The 24,490-nt window shown below is 41.6% G+C and overlaps 1 protein-coding gene across 3 annotated transcripts in view; it reads left to right on the forward strand.

Annotated features, from left to right (window-relative positions):
• Window positions 1-15,003, forward strand: part of C13H8orf48 (chromosome 13 C8orf48 homolog) — a 32,088-nt gene extending 17,085 nt beyond the window's left edge. For all 3 annotated transcript variants that reach the window (XM_075007712.1, XM_075007714.1, XM_075007713.1), the window contains 3 exons: window positions 6,402-6,634; window positions 11,854-12,006; window positions 13,991-15,003. In XM_075007712.1, the coding sequence (XP_074863813.1) occupies window positions 6,402-6,634; window positions 11,854-12,006; window positions 13,991-14,095 (491 nt within the window). In that variant the 3' untranslated portion in view covers window positions 14,096-15,003. The remainder of the gene's footprint in view (window positions 1-6,401; window positions 6,635-11,853; window positions 12,007-13,990) is intronic.
• The last annotated feature ends 9,487 nt before the right edge of the window (window positions 15,004-24,490 follow it).

A 24,490-nucleotide genomic window follows, 5' to 3' on the forward strand; every position in this document is an offset into this window, starting at 1 on the left:
TAAATTCCCTGCAATAGCTGCACGTGATTGAAGTAGTTAAGAACAGAGCCAGTCTTCTCATTTAATCTGTCTTCTGTTAGTTTGCATTACAGTTTTACCGTTGTCAGGTTAAATAATACATGGCACCTTTCATCCAAACAGATCCCAAAGCACTTCACAGGTATGTATAGTGACACTGAAATCTAGCCTCCTCTGAGGTAAACTGTTACATAACCAAGGGCTCTCAAGAGAAATGAGGAATTTTTATGGCTTTCACTCTGTGGGTGATCTGACTAGATCACAGTTGTCCCTTCTGATCTTAGAATCTATGAATATATAACCCCAACCCTTAAGAAAAGTGCTTCTAGATATTTAATGTCCATAGAAAGGCAGTATAGCAAATACAAATACCTTTGTAATGTCTGACCTGGAAGACTGGATCCTGCAATGTGCTAAGTGCACTCAATTCCTGTTGCTGTTACGGTTAACTTAACCAGCCAGGAGTCATTCATGCTTTACCAGATGTGGCTCCAAATGATAAATTACTTCTATTTAATACTAGTAACCTGATTTACCCAGACAGCCCATAACTGCTGTGTATTATAGAGTATGCACATATATTGTGAGTTCCTATTTTGCCTGTTGGGCATATAGTCTTTTCATCCATATTTGAAGTGTTTATATATTTAGACAATTTTGAAAATCTATTTTGATATGCAGGAATTATAATCCTTCTGAAAAGTGCTTACCATTCAAGCATAGGTACTACTTTTCTCACTTGTTTCCTTTACCCATTTTATAATTTCTCTTTTTAAAATACCAAACAGTAGTAGAGGAAAATAGCAAAATGCTGGTCAAATTTCTATTGTTAAATCCAAGTTGGATTTGAATGTTAAAATGTTCAAAAGAAATCAAACCAGTGCTTTTCTTATGCCGCTGCTTGCAGGTACTGAGTACTGGCACCTCTGCTGCCCCAGCTGTGGGAACTCTGGCCAGGGTGCAGGAGTCCTCAGCAGCCCCATGGTGGGAAGCTGGCTGGTGTGCAGAGACGTGCTGACAGCCCCTAGCCATGGGATGCCAGCAGGAGGGGGCTGCAGTGCCAGCTGAGTACTGGCTCCTCTTTTTCTTTTTTACAAAAAAACCAAAACAAAACACTGACAAACATTGAAACATGATAAATTTCCTTTTATTTTATTCATTGTATATTATTTCCACTTACATAGGATTCAAACTGTCTGTTTTTCTGTAAATGCACTTCCATGTGGAAAGCAAAAACCATGCAGGTCAGTGAGTTATAAACCACAAAGCAGGGTTTAAAATCAAATACAGTGACCTGCTCATCTCCTTGGTGTGTATTCAATGCTACTATAATGCAAGTGGCTGGGTGGTTCAGTTTGTTGTGCTTGAATTCCCTCATGTTCAATGTTTTATGATCTTACGCAGTATGTAAAATCAAATTCTAATTTTATGTCCTCTTCCAAACCCTGAAAATAAGGGTTTGGGAATGATCCAACATGCAGGGTCCTGGGAACCCAAGCATCACTGAAGCGTGTTTCTGGAACAGTAATCAGCACTGTCAGGGATTGTCTGTAGAGAGCTACAAAGTGACATTTACGTCTGTCATCACAAATGGAGAATGAGCATTCAAGCATGCCTAGCCCAAAGAAAGAAGAGAGAAAATACAGAGAAAAAAATTGTATTAAACCAAAACACTGTGCATGCCCTTTCTTAGCATGTGAAAGACAGGCACATACTGTATATATATGTACATGAGTCTGAAAGGACTAGATAATAATAAAAATGCACACTGGTATGGAAAACAAGTTTTTACAAATTTGCAGGTGCAGTAACTTCACTCATTCCTTTTTATTAGCTGCCTCTTGTTTCAATAAAATTTGAGTCCAAGATCCTGCAACTGTTAATTTTTTAAAAATAGACTGACATTGATTGCATCTGCTGAGACAGTAAATTAGTGTCTCATGATACATTGTGCCTGAGAGTCAACAATCTAACTGCTAATTTAAAAGAAAAAGGGACAACCTTGTGATCATTCTCATAGTAAATTAGATTCTTATTCATAGATTCCAAGGCCAGAAGAAACCATTTTGACCATTGCTAATCTGACCTCTTGTATAGCATTAATTCATAGAACATGTTCCAAATAATTCCTTTTTCAACTACAGCATATCATCTAGAAAAACCAACAACACTGTCTTGATTTAAAAATTGCCAGTGAAAGAGAATCCATCAACACCCTTGGTAAATATTCCAGTTGTTAATTATCCTAATTGTTAAAAGTTTATGCCTTATTTCTAGCTGTATTTGTCTTTCCAGTTATTGGCTCTTGCAGCTAGAGGGTTCTAAAAATCTTTGTTCTAATGCCCTAAAGGTGAGCATGAGCTATTTCTGGGTTCATGGCAACTGATGGCTTTTGCATAGTTTGAACTACCATATGCTGATGCAAATCAGGAGTAACACCATTTTAGTTAATGAAGTTGGGGGGTGGGCTTTAAAATGGTTTGATATATGGATTAAATACCTATGTTTTGCTTTATTAGAATTTAATATATAACTTGGTAAAATGCTGTGAGATAGCTGGTATGTGGAAGGTGCTCTTTCAGAATACATTTAATTACATGGTTTTCAAGTGAGCCATACTCATTGCTGTATACAGTAAAATCTTTCATATCTGGTGTTCTGTCATCTGGAAGTCTCAAATAACCAGCATTTTAACCATAAGAACGTTTTAGTTATGTTTTCCATAAGAACAGTGTAGTGAAAGTAAATACAAATAAATACAACAAATACAGTATAAGGTTACAGTGTACACTACTACTGTGGTTGGTAAATAAAGTATTCCATATAAATTTTTGTTTGTTTCTTAATATCTTGTTGTTCTTTAGTGTTATGCATTGCTAGGTATACCTCTCTGTTATCCAGAATATTTGAATATCTGGCAACCTCCTGGTCCAGCACTGCCAGATATGAAAGAGTTTAACGTATTAACTCCTAAATTCCCAGGCTATGATTTTAGTTATTGTTTAACAATGGTCCTATGCACTAACTCCCATGTAGAATATTCCTTCTAAGAGTAAGGTTAAAAATTTTCAGAGCAGCCTTGTAAAGTGATCATGAATATTTATCAGTCTGTGCACCAGATCTTTTTGCCCAACCTTAACATTATGAAAATATAGTTTACATGCCCATAAAAAGAAAACTTTGCCTATATCCCTGCAGAATAGTAAGTAAATAGAGATTGACAAAAATGATGTAGTAGGTATTACTAGGACTGGGAATAAATGTTCAAAAATATATGGGCTAGGTTTCTGTCCCTAAGCCCTGCCTGAGAATGTCCTCTACTGCTCCAATCCTGAGAGGTTGTGTGAAGTGACCTCATTTGATTTTAAGAGGAACTAGATTTGGAATAGAAAAGCTTTCTAGGGAACATGCACTCGAGAGATGCCGAATAGCCACAGTACTTCTGAGGATCAGCACTGGAATTTGGTCTGGTGGTTTAAGCATGAGGGCTCAAATCAAACTTAAACGTGCAGCTTCCTGTGAATCATTTGATACTAGCGGACAGAATACCAGATTTGGGGACCTCTTCAGGCATGGTGTTTCCTGTCATCTGATAATTTCTGTGCTTGATTGAGAATTAAAGAATACACAGGTAGGCTAATGGAGAAGGTGCTCAAAAGTGAGCTGAAGAACTCTTTACTTTTGAAAAACTTCATGCAGGTTTCTGTGTTTCTCCTGTCATCAGTAGATGGTAGAATTAATTCTACCAATACCTGAAAGAGCTGTAATTCCTTATGCTGCTTTTGGTGCTTATGATTCTGATTCTTGGCAGCCTCTTGGCAGATAATCAGAAGAAGAACTGAGTTTTCAACTGTTTTGTTTTCAGCTGTGTTAATTTGTAATGTTCAAGTCTGCACATACTATCTGTTAATTGATTTGGGAATCTGCAAAAAATGTTCAGTTCAGTGTTAGAGAAAGTATGTGCAATGACTGGGCCATGTGTGGGTTAGGCCAAATGGTCAAATCAGAGGGTCAAAACCAGAGACAGAGTCAGGTAACAAGCCAAAGGAGGAGATGACGTCATATGCTGAGGCAGGGATCAGTGGCAGAGACTCCGTTGGGGCAAGGCAGAGTAGCAGGAGCTTGGAGTAGGGCAAGAGGAGAGCAGGAACTGTAAGGGACAAGATGGGGGCTAGAATGGGAAGACAGGGACCAGAAGCATATGAGAGAAGCAGGAAACAGGATCAAACAGGAATGGGGGGCTCAGGAGACAGTCACAGCCAGCCAGATTCCTCTTATGCAGACAGCTATTTGTTACTTCCAGGTTTAGATAGTGCTCCTTAGCCTGTGGGAGGGCTTGATGTTTCCCCTAGTCAGAAGATTTGGGGATGGGGTCCTGCCCTGGACCCTTCCCTTGTTCTCAGGTAAGATGGTGGGTGGCAATTGTAGCCTGAGAGTTGCCTGTGAGCTGGGGTTTGAGATCCCCCCACAGTATGTTGTAGGTATATGTGTCTGTGAAATAAATACAACCCAGATGCTGAATTTTGCAATGGTGGGTTTGTTTTTTTTTGCATTGTTCATTCTGAGTGCAGTGCATGTGAGCATGTGCAGAGTTCACTAGTGTAACTGAAACTCAGAGCCACTCCAAAGTATCAGTCCAACTAAGTAACAGCCTATGTGCTGCACTTGTAGGGGGAAGGACTTGGTGGTTGCAATTAACTTTTCCAATCACGCTTCTGTATTACGTAAGTGAAAGGCAGTTTTCTTGTATTTGCTTTTAATTGTGGCTCATTCTTATTCAAGTAAGTGGGAGTTGAAGTAGTACCATGTCTTGCATTGTCATTAGTGGAACTGATACAACAAGTCATAAGGAGGAATAAATTACCTTTCTGTAATTGATTCTGAACTGTGGCTGTTACAGTTCACTCACTTTCATTGTCCATAAGGCAAGGCTCACTGATTTCATCTTCACTTAATCTTAAAGATAGATCTGCTTGCTCTTTATAAAGATACAACATCGTTTCAAAAGTGCAGCTCATTTCCTTCCAAGATTCTAGAACTACATGTTGTAGACTTCACATTAAATTCATCACAATATATTTAAGAAGAATTTTGTCTTATAACATATATATTTGTTTTGTGGTTATGCCCTATAGCATGAGCTAGAATTGGAGCACTGCAGTGGTAGGGATGTAGCTCTGGAATCTGCTTACTGAGAAAGTCTTGTTGTCAGACCTGAAGAGAATACATTCAAATTTTAGACTGGATATTACAAAGGAGTGGAACAGAAACAGCCCGTAGGAGGGAATTGTTACAGTGATGCAGTTAGTCTCAGGTTTGGCCAGGCGCAGCTTGAAGTTTTTGAATAGTACAAATTTAAGCCCATGTAATTATGTTTTGGCAATCATGCAAAAGCAAGTACGATGTGGACATACAGAAATATTCCTTATCCCCCTATAAAACACTGAAAAAACAGTGCAACGAATTATGGCTGCAGGGAGCCTGTCACACAACAAAGCAGTGCTGCTAATGAAATATCCAAACGGTAACCACAAGAAACCTGTTACTCATTCTGTCTGTTCTTTATGAGCTGGATCCATTGCCTATCGAAGTCAAAAGAATGACTCATAGTGACCAGTTGGTGTTCAGTCTGGCCTTAAATACATTAATACGCTGCTATATCAACTGTAATTTTTGCGATTTCTCACTTTTTTATAAGTTAAATGCCACTTGAAAGGAAGAAGGACATTAGAGAGTGAAATATGATATTGAAACAGAACCACATTAAGAATGGTTGAAATGAGTATTGCAACTTGGTAGGAAAGTGTTTGCTAATGAAAACAGCATTTTCCTTAAAAATGTGTGAAGATGAACTATAGATTATGTAACATATTTTAGGTGGTTTTCAGAAGTTACTCTTACTAGAAGCATAACTAATAAATGTGTACGTAGTTTGTCATCAGATCGGGAAGCCTCACTTCAAGTGTTAAAGCATTTCATTTGAACAGGTTGCAGTTCCTGGTAAGAGCGGGTTACATCCAAGCAATCATATCAAATTCATTAATGTAGTTAATGTCTAAACTAAAGGCAACTTCTATGTTGTTTTATTTTACCACTTTGACTTTTTGTCTGTCGTGAATGTTCATGTGTTTTGTGTGTTCTGACATCAAGTACTTTCTTTGTATGTGGTCTTTGTCCTCTCTCGTCCTTTTAAACTGTTTCCTTTCTGATGCTTCATAGAGGTGTTAGTACTTTGCATTTTTAAATTGGATTTATATGTAGAAGGTTGCTATTAGAAGTGCAGATATCTTCATACCAGTTGTAGGTTTTTTAAACTACATGATGAGATCAGAAAAGTTAGAAGTACTAATTGAATTTTTGTTTTAATGATGCACTGTTGACAGAAATCACTGACGTATCAGATGAAGAATTGGATGCTCTGCAGTCTTTTTGCACCATTAAGATAAGTCATATCCATCATCGGTTGAACTCTAAGCAATCAAACAGCAACAGACATAAAGATCTGCAGAACAGATTCACTTCAGAGAAGCCTGTGACAGGTGTCTTGAACTGTACTATTCCTGACCGACTAGTGAACAGAATCCATCTGAAAAACATCAGTGAAACAATGAAACAGGTACTGTAACGAAAACATAAATCATGCCTGTTTGGAGAGTTGCTGACAAAAAATTAGAACTATAGGGGCCAAATCCAGCTTCCCTTACTTATGCAAAACTGTCACTGACTTCATTGTGAATTTTGCCTTAGTGGGGACTGCAGGGTTTATGTTTCTGATTTTGTCATTAAACCCCATTCTGAAGAAATGTGTTTAGTAAATAATATTAAATAAAATGTTGCCTACTGACAAAATCCTAGTATTTCATTGGGACATTACCGACAGTGTGAGAAATTCACAGAGGCGGGAATGGAGAGTTATTCTCATTCTACATGACTGTTAGGTTAACTGGGGAGTACAGTTGTAGGTGATGCTTGTCAGGCTGCCCTTGCCCACTATGTAAAGAACTGTTCTGGAAGTGACGTGTGGAATCTGGGGACAGCATCAGGGAGACATGCTGTCCAGGAGATGGTTTGGCATCCTGACTACAATAAGGCCCTACTGGCTAATGTGCAAAGTGGCACTGGCTCTGTCAGAATTTGTCTTGCCACTTCAGCCACAGTCAAAAGGATGGCAGTCAAAAGACGTGAACGACTGAAACCCCCAAGGCAAACTGGGAGAGTAAAATGAAGATGCGTAGTCTCCTCTTTTGTATAAACTCTTCACTGTTGTCAGGAATTGGGACTGGCTATCAGGACACCTGCACAAAAACAGAAATATGTGTGTAATAATTATAATAAATGTAAATTATAATACATTTTGGGTCAGATTTGGCTGGTTACAAGAAATGAAGGCAAAGAATAGCTCACCCCTCACGTCTCCCCTCTGCTGCTGCATACAGGGACTGGCCACAGTTGCAGTTCTTGGTCTCTCCTGAGGTCATGCTTCTAGAGGATACGTGAATGTGGGCAGTAGGGGAGTGTTCTTTTTTAGAAGGATAAATATTGCTTCACAGATCTTCAACTTTGTGTCACTTGGTACAGATGTAACTGACATGTGGCATGGCTTAGCTTTCGATATAAAAACTGACATCAGTTTTCCCAGATAAAAAACAATAATACCCACAGAGACAAAGGTACAGTATTTTATCACATAGCTATGACTTAGCCCTGTCATTCTGAATGGCACTTTAGCAAAATACTTTGTAAGCTAAGATTACATGGAAAATTTTTGGCTATTATTTGTCATTCTTTTGCACAAAAAACAAGAAGTATTTGGACACATTTTAATAGAAACATTTCTAAATGTCTTTTTTTTTCCCCGCCAACTTTTAATTCTTAACACTTGCCTAAAGTATAAAATATGCCTGGTAGAATCTGGATTGCATGTGTCACTTTAACAGTTTGAAGGGCTTTTCTTTTCTGCATGCCCAGTGCTCTTTTCCCATAGGACAACCACATTAAGATGAACAGTGCCCCTGTCCACCGTGTGTGTGTCGGGAATCACAAACCAGCTGTTAATTCTCCTATGATCCTGAGTTCTAACTTTGTGTTTGTAGGTGGATTTGAATATGTTACTGTGACAGTCATCACCTACAGATGCCTTTACCCATAAATCTTGGTCTTGAAAAATGTCTGTGTCTCATTTGAAATGGGTACAGCATGTCTGCATTGGAGAATGATTCTGATACACCCAAAATGATTTGTGAATAATAATTGCAGTCATGTATTTTGCTTCAGTTATTATCACATACACTTGCTTTAATTTTCTGTGATACACCACGTAAAATCATTCATCAACTAACTCTGTGCCAAGTGAGCAGGGATTAGTGAGGATTTTTTAATTTGCTTCTTTCTTTGTGGTGTTTTTGAAAGTCAGTTCTGGGATATTGACAGCTTCGTATTTCAACAGTTTTGAAATACAGCTACTTAACTCCCTTCCCTACACTAAAATATAATAAAAACAGCTGGTAATAAATTTATTACAGTCTGTGGCTACGTCTACATGTGAAGCCTACATCGAAGTAGCCTATTTCGATGTGGCGACATCGAAATAGGCTATTTCGATGAATAGTGTCTACACGTCCTCCAGGGCCGGCAATGTCGATGTTCAACTTCGACGTTGCGCAGCCCAACATCGAAATAGGCGCAGCGAGGGAACGTCTACACGCCCAAGTAGCACACGTCGAAATAGGGATGCCAGGCACAGCTGCAGACAGGGTCACAGGGCGGACTAGCACTTCCGGGGCAACAGCTAGCCATGCTCCTGCACAGGCTCGTGAGGCTGGGGGACCCAGATGCCACCATCGCGGCCTTTGCCACCCTGGGCTTCCCCAACTGCTTCGGGGCTCTGGATGGGACTCACATCCCCATCCGCGCCCCGCATCACAGTGGAGGACGATACCTCAATTGAAAGGGCTTCCATTCTGTTGTCCTGCAGGCCTTGGTGGACAGTCGGGGACGTTTCCAGGACATTTACGTGGGCTGGCCTGGCAGCACCCACGACGCCCGGGTTTTCCGGAACTCGGGCCTGTGCCGCCGGCTGGAGGCGGGGACCTACATCCCCCAGCGGGAGATCCCTCTGGGGGACACCACCATGCCCTTCTGTGTCATCGCAGATGCGGCCTACCCCCTCCGGCCACGGCTCATGCACCCCTACACGGGCCATCTCTCCGCTAGCCAGGAGCGATTCAACGACCGCCTGAACCACGCGCACCAGGTGGTGGAGCGCTCATTTGGCCGCCTGAAGGGACGCTGGAGATGTCTCCTGACCCGCCTGGATGCGGGCCCCAACAACATCCCCCAGATTGTGGGTGCCTGCTGCGCCCTGCACAATTTGGTCGAGAGCAAGGGGGAGACCTTTTTCCAGGGCTGGGCTGCGGAGGCCGCCAGGGCACACATCCAGCCACCTGCTGCCCCCAGTCGGCAGGTGGACCCCGAGGGGACCCGGGTCCGGGAGGCCCTGCGGGCCCACTTCAATGAACAGGCCACGGGGTGAACTCTGCCCAGGCCCCCTACTGCCCGCCCCTTCCTCCCCCACACTCCTGCCCCAACGCCCACACCATGGAGCACCCCACCGCCCCCCCCCCACTTGTCCTGGACAAATGACAGCACGCGCTTGTGGCTGAACGTAAACTTTTTTTTTTCTTTCCGAAACTTTTTTTTTTCTTTCCGAAACTTTTGTTTTTCTGACTGTAAATAAATATATGAACCACAAACCAAAAACTAGGTACAAACGTTGAACAAAAGCAATATGTTCAAAAATAAAACAATCCAAAGAAACAACTGTCCGCAATAATAAAAAGAAAACCAGGGAGGATAAAGGGGAGAACTATTTACATGGGGGGGACGGGGCAAACTGGGGGCCGAAAAAAACAGGGTCCAACTATATACAAGTGGGGGGGCCACGTCCCAGGCCCCTCGCCCCTATAGCCCGGCACTGGGCATTGGCGGCTGGGAGCCCCACCACGCTCGCAGCCTGGTCCGTGGCTGGGTGGGAGCCGGCTGGACCGGAAGGTACGGTGGCCGGCGAGTGTCAGGTGGCTCCAGGGGTCCCTCGGCGCTCCAGCCCTCGCCGGTGGGTGGTGGGGCGACGGCGGACGGGACAGCGACGGGCGGAGCAGCTGGTCAGGAGTGCGGGCAGGGTGACCCCAGGCAGCCAGGCCGTCGGCCAGCTGAGCGAACGCATCCGCGTTCCGCCTCTTGCTCCCCATTACCTGGAGCACCTCCTCCTCGGTCCAGAGCCCCAGCAGGTCCCGCAGCTCGGCCTCCGTCCAGGAGGGGCCCCGCTGCCGCTTCCCAGCCTGGCTGCCCTTCTGGCTGGGCTGGCTGCCCTGGCTCCCCTTGGGGGGGGTCCCCTGGGGGCGCTGGGGGGGCTGCCGGGCAGCCATCGCAGCTCTGTGGGGCTGAGGGTGGTGCAGGCTGTCCGCGTGTGCAGGCTGCAGCCTGCACGTTCCCTCAACTTCCTGCAGAGGAAGGGAGGGGGAGGGGACCTTTAAGGGGCCGCTCCACGCGGCCACCAGTGAGCTGAGGGGCTGGAGAGAGCGTCTCTCAACCCCCCAGCTGATGGCCGCCATGGAGGACCTGGCAATTTCGACGTTGCGGGACGCGGATCGTCTACACGGTCCCTACTTCGACGTTGAACGTCGAAGTAGGGCGCTATTCCGATCCCCTCATGAGGTTAGTGACTTCGACATCTCGCCACCTAACGTCGAAGTTAACTTCGAAATAGCACCCGACGCGTGTAGCCGCGATGGGCGCTATTTCGAAGTTAGTGCCGCTACTTCGAAGTAGCGTGCACATGTAGACACAGCTTGTAAGACTCACATTCTTTTTACTTACATTGGTTTTAGTCTGGTGTAATTCCATGTAGTTAGTCCTGATTTACATCGGAATAAGTGAGATCACCCTCAAATCATATGTAATACATGTCTGATATGTGTGTGTATACACACACACACACACACACACACACACACACATGATTTGAGTCTGATCTCACTTATTCCGATGTAAATCAGGACTAACCACATGTATGCACCTCACTTCCCTCCTCCCCCCACTAAGAGTTGTATAAAGCCTTTAAGCACACTTAAGAATTTGTGGTAAATAAAGACAAACATTAATAAATAAATATTGTTATTCAGCACTTGAATTGCTTGTACTATTTTACTTTGGTTTTAATTCAGAACTCTATGTACATATTTGAACTAATATTAGTTCAGGATTCTTTTTCTTCTTAAAGGTTGTGAAGATACTTATTGTCTTTTAAAAGATGGCATATAAGTGTCAGGCAACTTAGTTTTCTACAGGAAAAACCTAGTATAGTACTAGTCGGTGATATGATGACAGAAGAAATATCAGATTAATCTTAAAAGAAACTAAGTATCATAGGGATGGCTGTGTTAGTCTGTATCTGCAAAAACAATGAGAAGTCCTGTGTCTCCTTATAGACTGACAGATACATTGGAGCATAAGGTTTCGTGGGCATCTCATGAAGTGGGCCTTTGCCCACAAAAGCTTATGCTCCACTATATCTGTTTACCTCAAAGAAACTAAGTTCCTGGTGCTAGAAAGGGTGATACATGAGTGAAAGCAAATGTAGTTTAGTGCAAAAGTCATTCAGAGCAGTTCACCAAGATCAGATTGTGAAACAGATTATGAAGAAATTTATGACTCCCTAGAAGAACAAATTTTTCCCTTCAGAAGATATTTATATATTTGTATTTGTGATTTTTAAACGAAGCAACAGTATTGCTAAGATATGTTACTCATTCATATTTTCAATTTCTCGTCTTACAGGTGACAGGAACTAAAGTACACCAGCTGTCACAATGCCATGACTGTAAGAAAAAAAGGGAGGAGCTGGCCAAGGTTACGTTTCTGAGACAAAAGAAGACTTTAGTGGAGAAAGCTTTACTCCAGGTTAAATTAGAAGAGCAGATTTATGCCAAAGTAAGCAAATGTTATTAAAACAAATACTCTGGTATCATTTCCACATGCTTGCAATTGAGGAATCCATGAGCCAAATTGCATGCTGGTTTATGAGGATGCAATGTGGGTGTAAGTCAGTATGGAATCTGGCCCCGTGTCATTACTAAACTGAATAGGGCTAGATTCTCACCTTGTGCTGTTTATACCAATGGAGCGAACCTGATTTACATCAGCTGAAAATTTAGTTCACCATTTTCCAGAAATTTTTTTTAAATTTTATTTTGGGGATATCTGGATTGATTTCCCATGATCTGTTTTCTGATTGGCTAGCTAGGAACAAAGTAGTAAATTACATCATTGTTATACAATGCGAGCTGGTTACAGCCACACATTGTCCATCCCATTTTCTCTCTCATCAGGGAATGGGGCATAAGGAGACTACTGTATTGCCTGGATGCAGAGGCACCTTTACTGCTGCAGAGTCTGTTCCTGCTGCTCTTTCTTAACCAGGACTTTATTATAGTGCTGTCATTAGAACTACATACAAATAAAAAATGTTCTCACAGGGTTTCAGATAGAAACCTTGTCTGTTTTTCTGTACATCTTCAATGAGCTCAAGAAGGTGGCACCTTGTGGATTATAGATTTGACATGCAGAAGCCTTTACAGTATTCTCCTGCTTGACATGCACACTTCATCCCTTATATTATGGATTCTGAAATCACTCTGTCTTGTATTTGAAACCAGTTTTGCAGCTGCTAGTTTTCCCCCTGCTCTTCATGTTAACCTAGGTGTTTACATAGAGTGACCGTCCATCCTGTTTTGGCTGGGACAGCCCCCTATTAGGGGTACCAGGAGGGCATCCCGATTTGTTATAACAAAGGGGCTAATTGCCCCATATTCACACAGGGGAGCGGCTGCTGCCTTGTTCCCAACTCTCCACAGCTCAGGGGAGCTGGGAGCTGGACTGGTGCAGCTGTCATTTGGCTCCCTGCCGCTCAGAGGAGCCAGGAGCCTGACGAGTGTGTCTGCCGCCTGTCTTCCGGCTCCCTGCCACTTGGGGGAGCTGGACCAGTGTGGCTGTGCCTGGCTCCTGGCAGCTTGTGGGAGCCAGAAGGAGCACTGGCACAGAGAGGTCCCCAGTGGGGCCACAGCCTCGTTCCCAGCATCCCAGAATGGGGGGCAGCCAGGAGCTTCAGCTGCCTGCTGCAGACAGGGAGTATCGTCCCCACCCCAGTAGGGTGGCAGCCCCCACAGGGCAGCCACTGCATGAGTCGGATGACCATCCTTCCTGTTTTGGTCAGGACATTCCTATATTTAGCCTAGGGAAATATGGTCATCCTATATTTACACCATGTTCATCATCAAGGTTCCTGAGTGTCTGATCCAGACTAGAAGAGTCAAACCTCATGAAAACTGGCCATAGACTCAAGAGAAGGAAAGAGGATGAAGAGTGGCTCTGCAGCATGTTCTGGCCATCTGCCAGTGTTACAGAAGCCCTTCCAATTTGTACTCTTTTTTCTGTATTATGCCTGGGGAGAGGGCTGGTTTGCAGCCTCCTCAACAAATTGAAAGGGATTTCCTCTTTGAAGATAATGCTGACCCAGTTAGCATGCTGTCCTATGGACTCCTACTCTCATGCTTGGAAAGCCTTCTGAAGTGGGTTGCAGCGAGTTGTTTGCTGCATCTGCACCAATGGAGGCTGGAGCTGATTAAGGCAATTAACTTGTCTGTCCCTACCCCTTCCCATTTCAGATGTCCTGAGATCCTTGGGATTTCTCTGGTTTGCTGTCTGTCACCCTGCTCACTCTAATGTGGGATGAATCCTTGCTTCTCTGATGGAATATTCTGCAGGATATTGTGAGATGTAAATTTGCTGGCCCTCCTGTGGATAGCTCTGCACAAGGGATAATTTAGCTTCTGAAGATGACCCTTATCATTATAGTATGTGACAGATGTTAGGAATCCAAAATAAAATACCTCATTTCAGTTTTCTTTTATTTCAGGACTCCCTCACGCTCATAGGAGAAATACACCAAAACCTTCCCAAGCTTTCAGAGGACCCAAAGAGCATATGGCAAAGCCTAAATGAAAAAGGTCAGAAAGTGTAGGGCCTGGTAATGATGAGCATTGATCAAAGCATGTAAGAGCTGGCAAAAATCTTCTGGTGACGTGTATGTGCCTCATGCCTACTAATGAGGATATAACATGTATTGTTATTGACAAATTGAGGAGTAGACAAATATTCCTGCAGGTGGAACCAGATATACCCTTGAGCACAGAAGTCCAGCTGATAGTCATATTCTACATCCTTCCTGAATACAAAAGCTGCAATACTGTGTAAACGAACCAAATACATTTTTCAAATTATGGAACCTGACATTTTTTTATTATTACTTTGACAAGCAATAACTATTGTTTTTGTGGGTTTGCTTATGGGACTACAGAGCAGCTCACAGCTTCCATCTGTATGAAAAAATAGATTGTTCTGTTTTTCTGGTCAGGGAGGTATAATTATTGGGCTTCAGCTCAATCTTTGCCTACTGCCTCCTGTTAAATTGAAAGCTAGAGCCCCAGGTGGAGGAGAAAAAGAGAAGGTTGCAGAGTAACTGTAAAAGAAATAAAATGAAACTGGGCATTTATAGAACTGAAATAATGAGAATGTGAAATGAAATAAATCAGTAACCCTGTGGATGCCAATTGGACAAGAAATGGCATTAAATTAATCATGGAACCTGTTGGGGGTGATTATTTAGAAAGAGAAAGAAAATACAGAATAAAACTGGAATAAAATGTGAATTAAGGCAGTGCTTTGACTATTTTCTCAACATGCTTTTGCATCGCTGTCTCTTTGTATTGATTCCTGAAAAAAATGCCATTACCTCATTGAGATTATGTCTGGTTGAAAGTCTGGTACCCCATAGGAAGTCCAAGTAAAAGGGCTTTGCACAGGACATCTCTGGCTACGTCTACACGTGCCCCAAACTTCGAAATGGCCACGCAAATGGCCATTTCGAAGTTTACTAATGAAGCGCTGAAATGCATATTCAGTGCTTCATTAGCATGCGGGCGGCAGCGGCGCTTCGAAACTGACGTTCCTTGCCGCCGCGCGTCGCGTCGAGACGGGGCTCCTTTTCAAAAGGACGCTGCCTACTTCGAGGTCCCCTTATTTGCATGAGCTCATGGGAATAAGGGGACTTCGAAGTAGGCGGGGTCCTTTCGAAAAGGAGCCCCGTCTGGACGCGCCGCGCGGCGGCAAGGAGTGTCAGTTTCGAAGCGCCGCTGCCGCCTGCATGCTAATGATGCGCTGAATATGCATTTCAGCGCTTCATTAGTAAACTTCGAAATGGCCATTTGTGTGGCCATTTCGAAGTTTGGGGCACGTGTAGACACGGCCTCCGGGAGCAGGGGAGGGATAGCTCTGTGGTTGCTAAACCCAGGATTGTGAGTGCAATCATGGAGGGGGCCATGTAGGAGTCTGGGGCAAACAGATTTAAAAAAAAATCTGTTGGGGATGGTGATAGGTCCTGCTGCGAGTTCAGGAGACTGGACTTGGTGACCTCTCAAGGTCCCTTTCAGCTCTAAGAGATACGTATAAGCAATGAAATCCTTCTGGTTAGTCCAAGCAGAGCCCAGAGCATGTGGCCAATAGAACTGTGGTCACCATCGTGGCTTCTGCTGGCAGCACATTGCATTGTCCTGACAAGGGATGTGGAGCAGAGCCACATGATTTGCAGATTTGCTGGTCTCTGCAATCTCCTCATTTCTGGGTCCAATGTGTTTGGGCCTTCCACAGTAGTTGAGGCTCTGGGAAGACATTGGTCTATCAAATGTGTGTGTGAATGAGATCACTGCCTAGTAACTTAGTTGCTTGTTAAGACATTAGAATGGTACTTTGGTGTTGCATTTTTCTCCTTTTGGTTACAGGAAACCTATTGATGGGGCTGATGTGATGCTCTCTTTAAACAAACTACATGTATGTAGTTGCTACATATATTATATATTATAGTTATCAAATCAGTGTACATAAGGTTGTGTGTTCAGCTGTATGGTTTACCACACACACATCAATAAAAACAGAAATGAATGAGGATGGAGAAAAGGAGTTCACTTTGAGTATCCCTGATCTTGTGGTACGAATAACCTCCATGAACAGTTTCATTAGTTTTGCCTATGTAGATTAAGCTCCTAGTGAATCTCTAGAGCAGTATTAACTTTTTTAATATGAGCTGTTTTCATTCCTTCATTTGGCAGCTTATTCTACCTTCCAGTAACCCTTTGGGCATAATAGCTCATCCTAAGAACTCCTGTTACTGTCACTTACAGATCATTTCTGCAACTTACAAAGCTATTTTATATCATGAGCAAGATGCAACTGGATTTTTTTTTGTTAATCAGCCATTCTTAGGTTTCTTAAAATTCCTGTAAGAATCCTATCATCCATTTGTGCAATCCTGTTCACATTAGACATTCCATATCCACCTCAGATTTGTTTTGTCCCTGTCCCTTACCAGGCTTTGTCTAATTCTTTGTTGACTTTTTTGAACTCCGTTAGCAAAAGATCAGATCATAAGGTGTCATATGGGCTTTGTTATGGAGTAGGGGTAGCAAAATACCCACACAAAAAAGGAGGCCAGGCCTAAGTCCTCTAAAAATTTACCCTTGCAATACACCAAGCAAAATAATACATCTGTGTAGCTTTGTTTTATTACCAAAAAAAAAACAAAAAAAAAACCCACACCACACCCAGGGAGTATTAGCTACAGGGGTTTAAATACATATGGAGGTGCTGATGGTACATTTAAGCTCTGCCTTGAGTTTCTAGATTTTCAGTGGAAATCTTGAAGCATGTCTTTTTACCTCTTGGCTGCATCTATACTCATGCAGAAAGTCAACAGCCAATATGCAATTTTAGGTATGCCAGTTGCATACCTCAAATCAACTTTTCAGCCAGTGACTTTGGTGGCTGTCTTCATGGCAGAAGGCCAGCAGCTCACGAAGAATTTCAGGGTCGATCTTCGACAGAACTGTAGATGTGGCCTAATTTGTTATCAACGATTTGTGTATATAGAATAGATTGAGATCTTCATATCAGGCATTACCATTTCATTTCCCAGCAGTGCACCATTCACACCCTATTTAGAAAGAGTTTAGAAAATTAATTGAAAAATTAAAGTCCCATATAGTCTGTTTCTTTTTCTGCTGCTCAATACTGCAGTCTCAGAACAGTTTTGGAGTTCTTCTATTTTGTATTTTATCAACAGTAACTTTGAGAGCTGCACTTTTATTTTTTGTAACCTGATTTAGTTATTGGTGATGGACAGTATGAAGTACTTGAAAGAGCTTGCCCTGTAACTTGCTTTTCATACTCCTGCAAGAACTGAGACTAATAACTAAAGAATTTTGACTTGGAGGCCCAAGAAAGGAACCTAGATCAGTGTTCTGCTTTTTACACTCCCTAGGAGCCCTTTATTTTTCTGAGAGAGGTTTTTGTTTTTAGCCAAAGACCATCTTTAAATTGGATGAAGAAAAATTTATTCACCTGCTTTCCTTAGGTTATAAAAGGAGCAAGACTGATGAGGGGTAAGTCATATGGTAAGAAGATGTGGCACTGAAACAAATTCGTCCATCTGTTATGTAGATTTTTTCCTTCTTTGTTTTTCTTATTGCACACACTTACCCTCTTTTAATCCTTGGAATGATCTGTGAAATACTAGAGTTTATTGCTATGAATATCTTGCAAATGCAGAACCGATTTGTTTGTTACCCACACTGATTTATTCCACATTTGTTGGTAATGTGTTTTGTAATGCTGTACTGCGTTGCTAACTTCACCATGAATGCTGCTGAATTGATAACCTGAAAAATTATCTTGAAACTAGGACCAGGCTGAAAGAGCACTGGCTAATGTGGCTGTGCATTCGCCCCCTGAAATGGCCCACCGCTGCACAGATCAACTCTGAGGAGAAGAGGCTAACTCTTAAGTCCATTCATTTCAGAGCCTCAGTTATAGGTGTGGACTTGGTAATATGGATGCTTGCCCTGGGAAGCTATGCCAAAATGTCCATGACATCCCCCTGAGGCCCCTGCAGTGCCTTTACAGGGTTCTCATATTTGATTGCAGCTGACCTAGACTGAATTTAAACAGCAGAGGTGAAAAATGTGTATGTCCTATTCTTGATCCCAGCTGCTGCTTAGCCAGTTTCTTTACCAGTAAGCTTCATAGTGGCCTAAAATTTTTTCATTATGTGCCACCCACTCTCCTTGAGAGAGGGGTTTGGCAGTGCCGTGACCCTTGGCCATAGTTTCCCCCTGCCCTGTGAGAAATTCACTCCTAGTTGTAGTGGTATGGAATCTACAGAGTGTCCTGGGTTCTTAGATTATACAGATTTCACCATTCTGTCCTTGAGACAACTTTCACCGCAGCCAATACATCAGATGCTGATGAAGCCAGTTCAACTCCATTCATTCAGACTGAAAGCTTGTCAGGAGCATTGAACTAGTGGCAATAAAGTCAGAGGTTTACTGCTTTAAAGAACACTGCATTCCTGTATGGGTGAATCATCATACTGACACAGTGCCCAGATTCCATGCCCCTGCAAACCTGGACTAGCTCTTCTGATTTCAGCTGTTACCCTAGCTTCTATACCCTGAATATTGTTTTATATACATGTTATGAAATAAGAACATGTTTTGAAATGTCAAATCACAACTTATATATTATGTAGTAAAACAAAGAAATTACCTTTTATTGTCTCCACTGAATAATAATTTAGCTGGGTACACAAACATTGGCAAACTGCTGCTGTACACAATATAGGTATTATAGTAAGGGGCACAGTTAAAAATGTTTGACTTTTTATTTTCACAAATGTATATATTAGGTTTGGAATTTTGTCCTGCATAGTCTACTCATCCTTTCTCCCACAGAGTTGTTATATCATAGGTCTTTATGAACACATATGAAAATGGGATTGATGACTTGTGAGGAGTGATTTGGGGGAAACCCTTTTCCACAGTGAAGTATCGAGTACCTTGTCCTTTTCCAAACATGTTTTTCTGATTGCTAATAAAGTATATCAGAGGGCCTATGGATGCATTATTCACCTTCTGGACATTGGCATTTACTTCACTTCTTTATTTTGTAATAAAATAGTATGATTTGTTCTCACATTGAATAGTGTGTGTGATTCATAAATACATCGTAAAATAGATCCATAGCATAACAGTCTGCCTTTAGAATATCTTATGAAAATCCATATTTTAGTCATTAGCACTGTTAAAAGCATTTACATCTTTAATCTTCTTTCCAGATTTTAAATTGAAATTTGTTGCCTTTGGAAGCGAGGGTACAGCATTATCATGGTATTATAGCTTGTTTAAAACTACATACGGAATTGGCTAATGGTAATTGCAAGCAAGCTGTGTACTCGAGCAAGGTTTTTGGTTTGTTTTTTTTTTTTAAACATATTTTTCTATATTTTAAAGCGGTTATTTATACTGATGGTACATCCAACACTTATTAGAAAATATTACTTAAAGGCTACTCACAATAGAGTCAGCATCTTTTGCATGACATAACGTTACAGGCTACGAAAGTAGAAACACAACATAGTAAGTGTGGTTGAAAATAAAATGCAGATCTTAAACAAAAAAAAAAAAAAAAAAAAAACTTGTTCCTCTTGCATGCTCCTTAATAAGTGAGTCCATCCTCTGAGGTGCTGAGTGCCCTCAATTCCCATAGAAGTAAAATGCCATCTGCACTTTGCAATATTGGCTTAAACAAAATAAATGGAATCATCATCATCAACATACAGCCTGGTAGCAAATGCAGGACTCTGTCCTGCAAGCCCTGTGTGCCTCGGATTTTTCTTGAAGTCTTTGGGAGCCCCAGATAGCTTTTGGGACTAGGTGGCAATTGGGTAAAATCCTGTGGACCTTGCTCAGATAAAGCTACCATTAGCTTACCAAATTTTGGGGCAGATCATCTACTAATGCATATCAGCAAGGCTCTATCAACTCCCATCAGCTATGCCAACTGGCATGAGTTGAGACTCTGGCCTTTAGACATCCATGGACTGCAGAGTTTGACTTTGTTTTTTAGTAAAAAAAAAAAAAAAAAAAAGTAAGTTAAAATACATGGTTGCATTGCTTTTACTTTGCACAAATGAAACCACCAACTATTTCTGACTTATAAGCAAACTCCTGGGAATTTGTGAACTATTAACAATTCTTACAAATTAGGTAAAGCAAGGATATCTGTATGTGGACCTTTCAACTTGTAGCTTCCAATGTTTAGTTATTTTTCCACTTTCAGGTAATGCCAGAATATTTCATGTTGGATTGATTCCTTTTATGAAACAAGTTCTGACATGCTTCGGAACATGCTCTTTCCATGGTCTCGCTGATATTCCTCTTGTGCTTTCTGAAGTTTTTTACCCCTCAGTTGCCACTTGTGGAAACTGTAGGTCACTAGGGATGTCATTATTAAAGAGAAAAGAATGACCAGCACTATTATCAGTGCAACTGTGGATGAAAGGGACCCTTCTAGCTGCTTAGTTTCAGCGTCTTCTGTTCCATTCAGCTTAGCAAGTTTTTCATATTCCGTCAAAGCAAGAAGAGCAGGTACAGGAGTTTCATTGAACTTGGGCCTCATTGGGATTTAATAGGTGCTGTCACTCAAAATTTCAAAAGAACATGAACTAGGATTTCCATGTAGCCCACGTTGTCCATAAGAATTTTTTTCCCCTCAGCTTCTCAATGCATAGATGGAGCTCAGAAGTGTTGTTTGTTTATGAAACCATGCAGCTTACAAGAAACAGGATGTGTCAGGAAGGTAACAGTTCATGTCATCTATATCCAAAACAATGTCTAAGTCAGAAGTTGGTGCTTACTGTCACCTTCTCTGTCAGGTAAGAAAGCTGCTGACCTCACTGCCAGTTTTGAACTTTGGTTTTCGTAAATGGATATTTAAAGATAAGCAAGTCAGCTTTCCAGTAACATTTTGGTGGCGAGGCTCATCCTCAGGTTTAAGGGAAAAATAAGCACTACAGTGAACATAGCTTATATCTTGTGAATTTTCTTCACCATGAGTGTTTTCTTTCCCCTGAAGTAATCCCCAAAGAGAATAAAATCACAAGCAGATTTTTTGCTGAGAGGCAGGCTTGGTTTTTCTATCATTGTAGTTTCTAACAAAATCAGTTGCCGAACACTCACATTCTAATGAAGGGCTTTTCCCCCCCCTCTTTAATAGTAGTTCTTGTCTGAAGAGATTTTTTTGTCCCTTTTAAAACTGGAAATTCAGAGCTGTCCTCACTGAATGAAAAGCTGGGGTCTGGAAAAATTACCTAGGTGAAAAACAACATAGGGTTAGATAAGGGTTTTGCTGTCATCAGTTGTTCCACTGCACAAAGCTAGAATCTCAAGAGACCTGAATTTGTAAATCTGAGATATAATTTAAAACCACAAGAACTGTTCAATTTCCATTTACCATGAATATTGGCATAGAGACAAATTCTGCAAAAATGTAGCCATGCCAGCAATTCCATTGAAGTCAGAAGGTGCTAGTTGAGTGAAAGCAGGTAAGAGGAAGGGTCTCTTGGATCAGAACCTCAAGGTACTTCACATGTCATTTTGAAGTTCAGTTTAAAGTCAGGAGAGACCATATGCTGCTGTTCTAACTCTGGCAGAACTGCCACTGAAGTGATTTCTTCCTTCAGTCAGGATAGCAAGCTTTGACCCTATAACACTGACTTTTGGGAAGAAGAGTAATGAACATTTTCAGAGCTATTTATTTGAAATAATATTGTTCCAAAGCCCTTCCACCTGACTTCCAAATGTTTCAAAGCCAAAATTCCATCTTGGGAGATGTTGCATCACATCACAAACATTTGTTCTAAGATTCTTCATATAGCAGGATGTAGTTCTACCTGATTCTGCTCATGGATATCTGTGGCTTGTCTTGCTCAGGCTAGCAGTGAATTGAAGGATGGTTTTCCTAATTAACAGCACTGCTAAGCCCTCCTTGACTGTAATAAAGAATGTTTGCTATAGATTTGCATTCTGTGAAGTTTAGAAGATGTAAATGAGCATTTCTTGCCAATTAGAAACAATATGCTCATTGAGTGGGAAAGTAAATGTCAATTTTAAAGGACATTTAAAAACCAGCATTTAGTGTGGCTTAGGACAATAAAAACAACTTGTTGGTAAAGCCAATTGTGAGTTTATTGCATATAAGAAAACTACAGGTTGAGAACATCTAGCCTCTTTAATGAGTAAGTCTACTGTTTGCAATGTTGGAAAAGGATATCTCGCCTTTTATTGAGCAACAATGTTATTTTAATGCTGTCCAACTCCACAATCAGCATCATTGTCAAGCAGCCTAAGGCGAGAAACTGAGATGAAGGGATTTAATACAATTATGAGTGGCCTACCTGATTTTTCAGTGTTGCTGAAAGCCCAGCATGCATTCTCAAACCTGTGTGTGTGGCATATGCTCAATGTCTCTGATATATTAGGTATTATACTTTATCCAATGATTCATCCATTGAATATAGTATCCCATCTTTGACTGGCTTTTACTGAGTATGTCAGAAAGAGATATAAATGCTTAAATAAGACAGCTGGCCAGTTGCACAGTACTGTCCAGTGGCAATAAGTGGAGATTCTTCCTGGCTCCATTTGATGGGCAGTTAAGGTGGCTGTGTTTTTAAAATCAAAATTGAGGTGCTTTAATGTATAGGTATTAAGACTGTGAAATAGAGTTTTAAATTCTCACTCCCTTCTGTGTTTGTAAAGCAACTAAGTCTTATGGTTAAGGGGACATGGTGTGGTCTGTTATGCAGGTGGTCAGATTAGGGCATGACAATGGTCCTTTCTGGCCATAGAATCTGTTTGTTTGTAACAGTTGGAATGACAAAAAAAAAAAAAAAGTCAGATGAACTCAGCACTCAGTTCCGAGATCTGGCACAATTTTCCTATGGGCAGATCACATAAGAAAACAGGTGCCTCAATTCCGCACCTGTAGAATGGAGATTTAATGTTTCTTTTGTGTCTGTCTTTTCTATTTGAAAGCTTGTTGGGGCAGAAAAATATCTATTCCTCTATATTTGTCTGTTTTGCAGGGTTGGGTCCCAATATCAGTCAAGGCACTGGGGTAATAAAAAAATGGGCTGCTGCACCTGGAGCAGGGGAGTACCTGCAAGAAGGTTTTCTTTGCCTCTTCCCCTGCATGTCATCCATGCTTCTAGCAACCATAGGCTATGTCTAGATTACGTGATTTGTTGGCAGAAGTTTTTGTTGGAATGTACCTTCCAACAAAACTTCTGTTGACAGGTCATGGCCAAACTACCAAGTGGATTGCAAGAGTGATCCTCTCTGTAGACAGTGTGTGGCCGGACTGCCTGGCCGCTCTCTTGACAAAACGACCACCTGGAAGCACAATAGACAGGGCTGCCCGGTGTCCTGGAAGCCCTGTCTGTCGATAGGGAGCTCCCTGGAATGTCTAGACCACCTTTCTGTCAACAGATCTCTCCTGCCTCTGTTGCCTCATGGGGAGCGGGATAAGGCTGTTGAGAAAAGTGCTGTGTTCTGTCGATTTACTGTCAACAGAATGCCTTGGGAATCTGGAGGCTCCCCAGTGACCTTCTAGTGTAGATATAGCCATAGAATGGAGAGAAGTGAGAGACAAAGGGACTACAAGGTATCATCTTCTTCCCAGCTGAAGCAGGGCTTTTACACTGACTAGACTAGAACTTTGACTTATCAGACACACATTGCAGTCTTGTTGTCTGACATGTTATGGCAAGAATTGACCCTGCACTCTGGTTGAAGCAAAACCAGTACTCTGTATGAAGAGTTAGACATGTTATAAAAATTATAGCAGTATAATCTCTGGAACAAACACCTAGTTAACTATAAAAACCTGCAGAAAAATACCTTTTCACACAATATTCAATTGGACTGTGGAACTCATAGCCACAGCATGTTGCCGCTAAGACTGTAGCAAGACTAAGAAAAGAACAGAATACTTTTACAGGTTACAAGAATATCCAGATTTAAAAAGTTAATGATAAAAAGTGTTGTAAGAACATAATGTCATATTTCAGGATTTAAGCCAGACTTACACTGTAAAAGAGCAGGATGGGACCTTCATAAAAATTTCATATCTCACATCAGTTTACTGCAAGGATTCTGAAATGTGGTGCTGGCTATTGTCAGATACTGGATCAGATGGATCACAAGTCTGATCCAGTCTTTCAATATCTGTGTTCCTATGAGTGTTTTGATTTATGAAATTAAAGCTCAAGGTATTCTAGGGATCTCTGCAGACATAGACAACATGAAAAATCAGAAAGTCTCAGCATGTACTTTACAATTGGTTTATGTTCAAATCAGAAGTATAAATAGCCCTGGTAACTTTTTATTTTAGCTCACCGTATGACACTGATTATTCTTAGTGATAAAACCTTTTAATCCTTTTTAAAAAGAACCTGAAAATATTCTCC

The sequence above is a fragment of the Carettochelys insculpta genome, chromosome 13 (assembly GCF_033958435.1).
Source record: "Carettochelys insculpta isolate YL-2023 chromosome 13, ASM3395843v1, whole genome shotgun sequence".
Classification (NCBI taxonomy): domain Eukaryota; kingdom Metazoa; phylum Chordata; order Testudines; family Carettochelyidae; genus Carettochelys; species Carettochelys insculpta.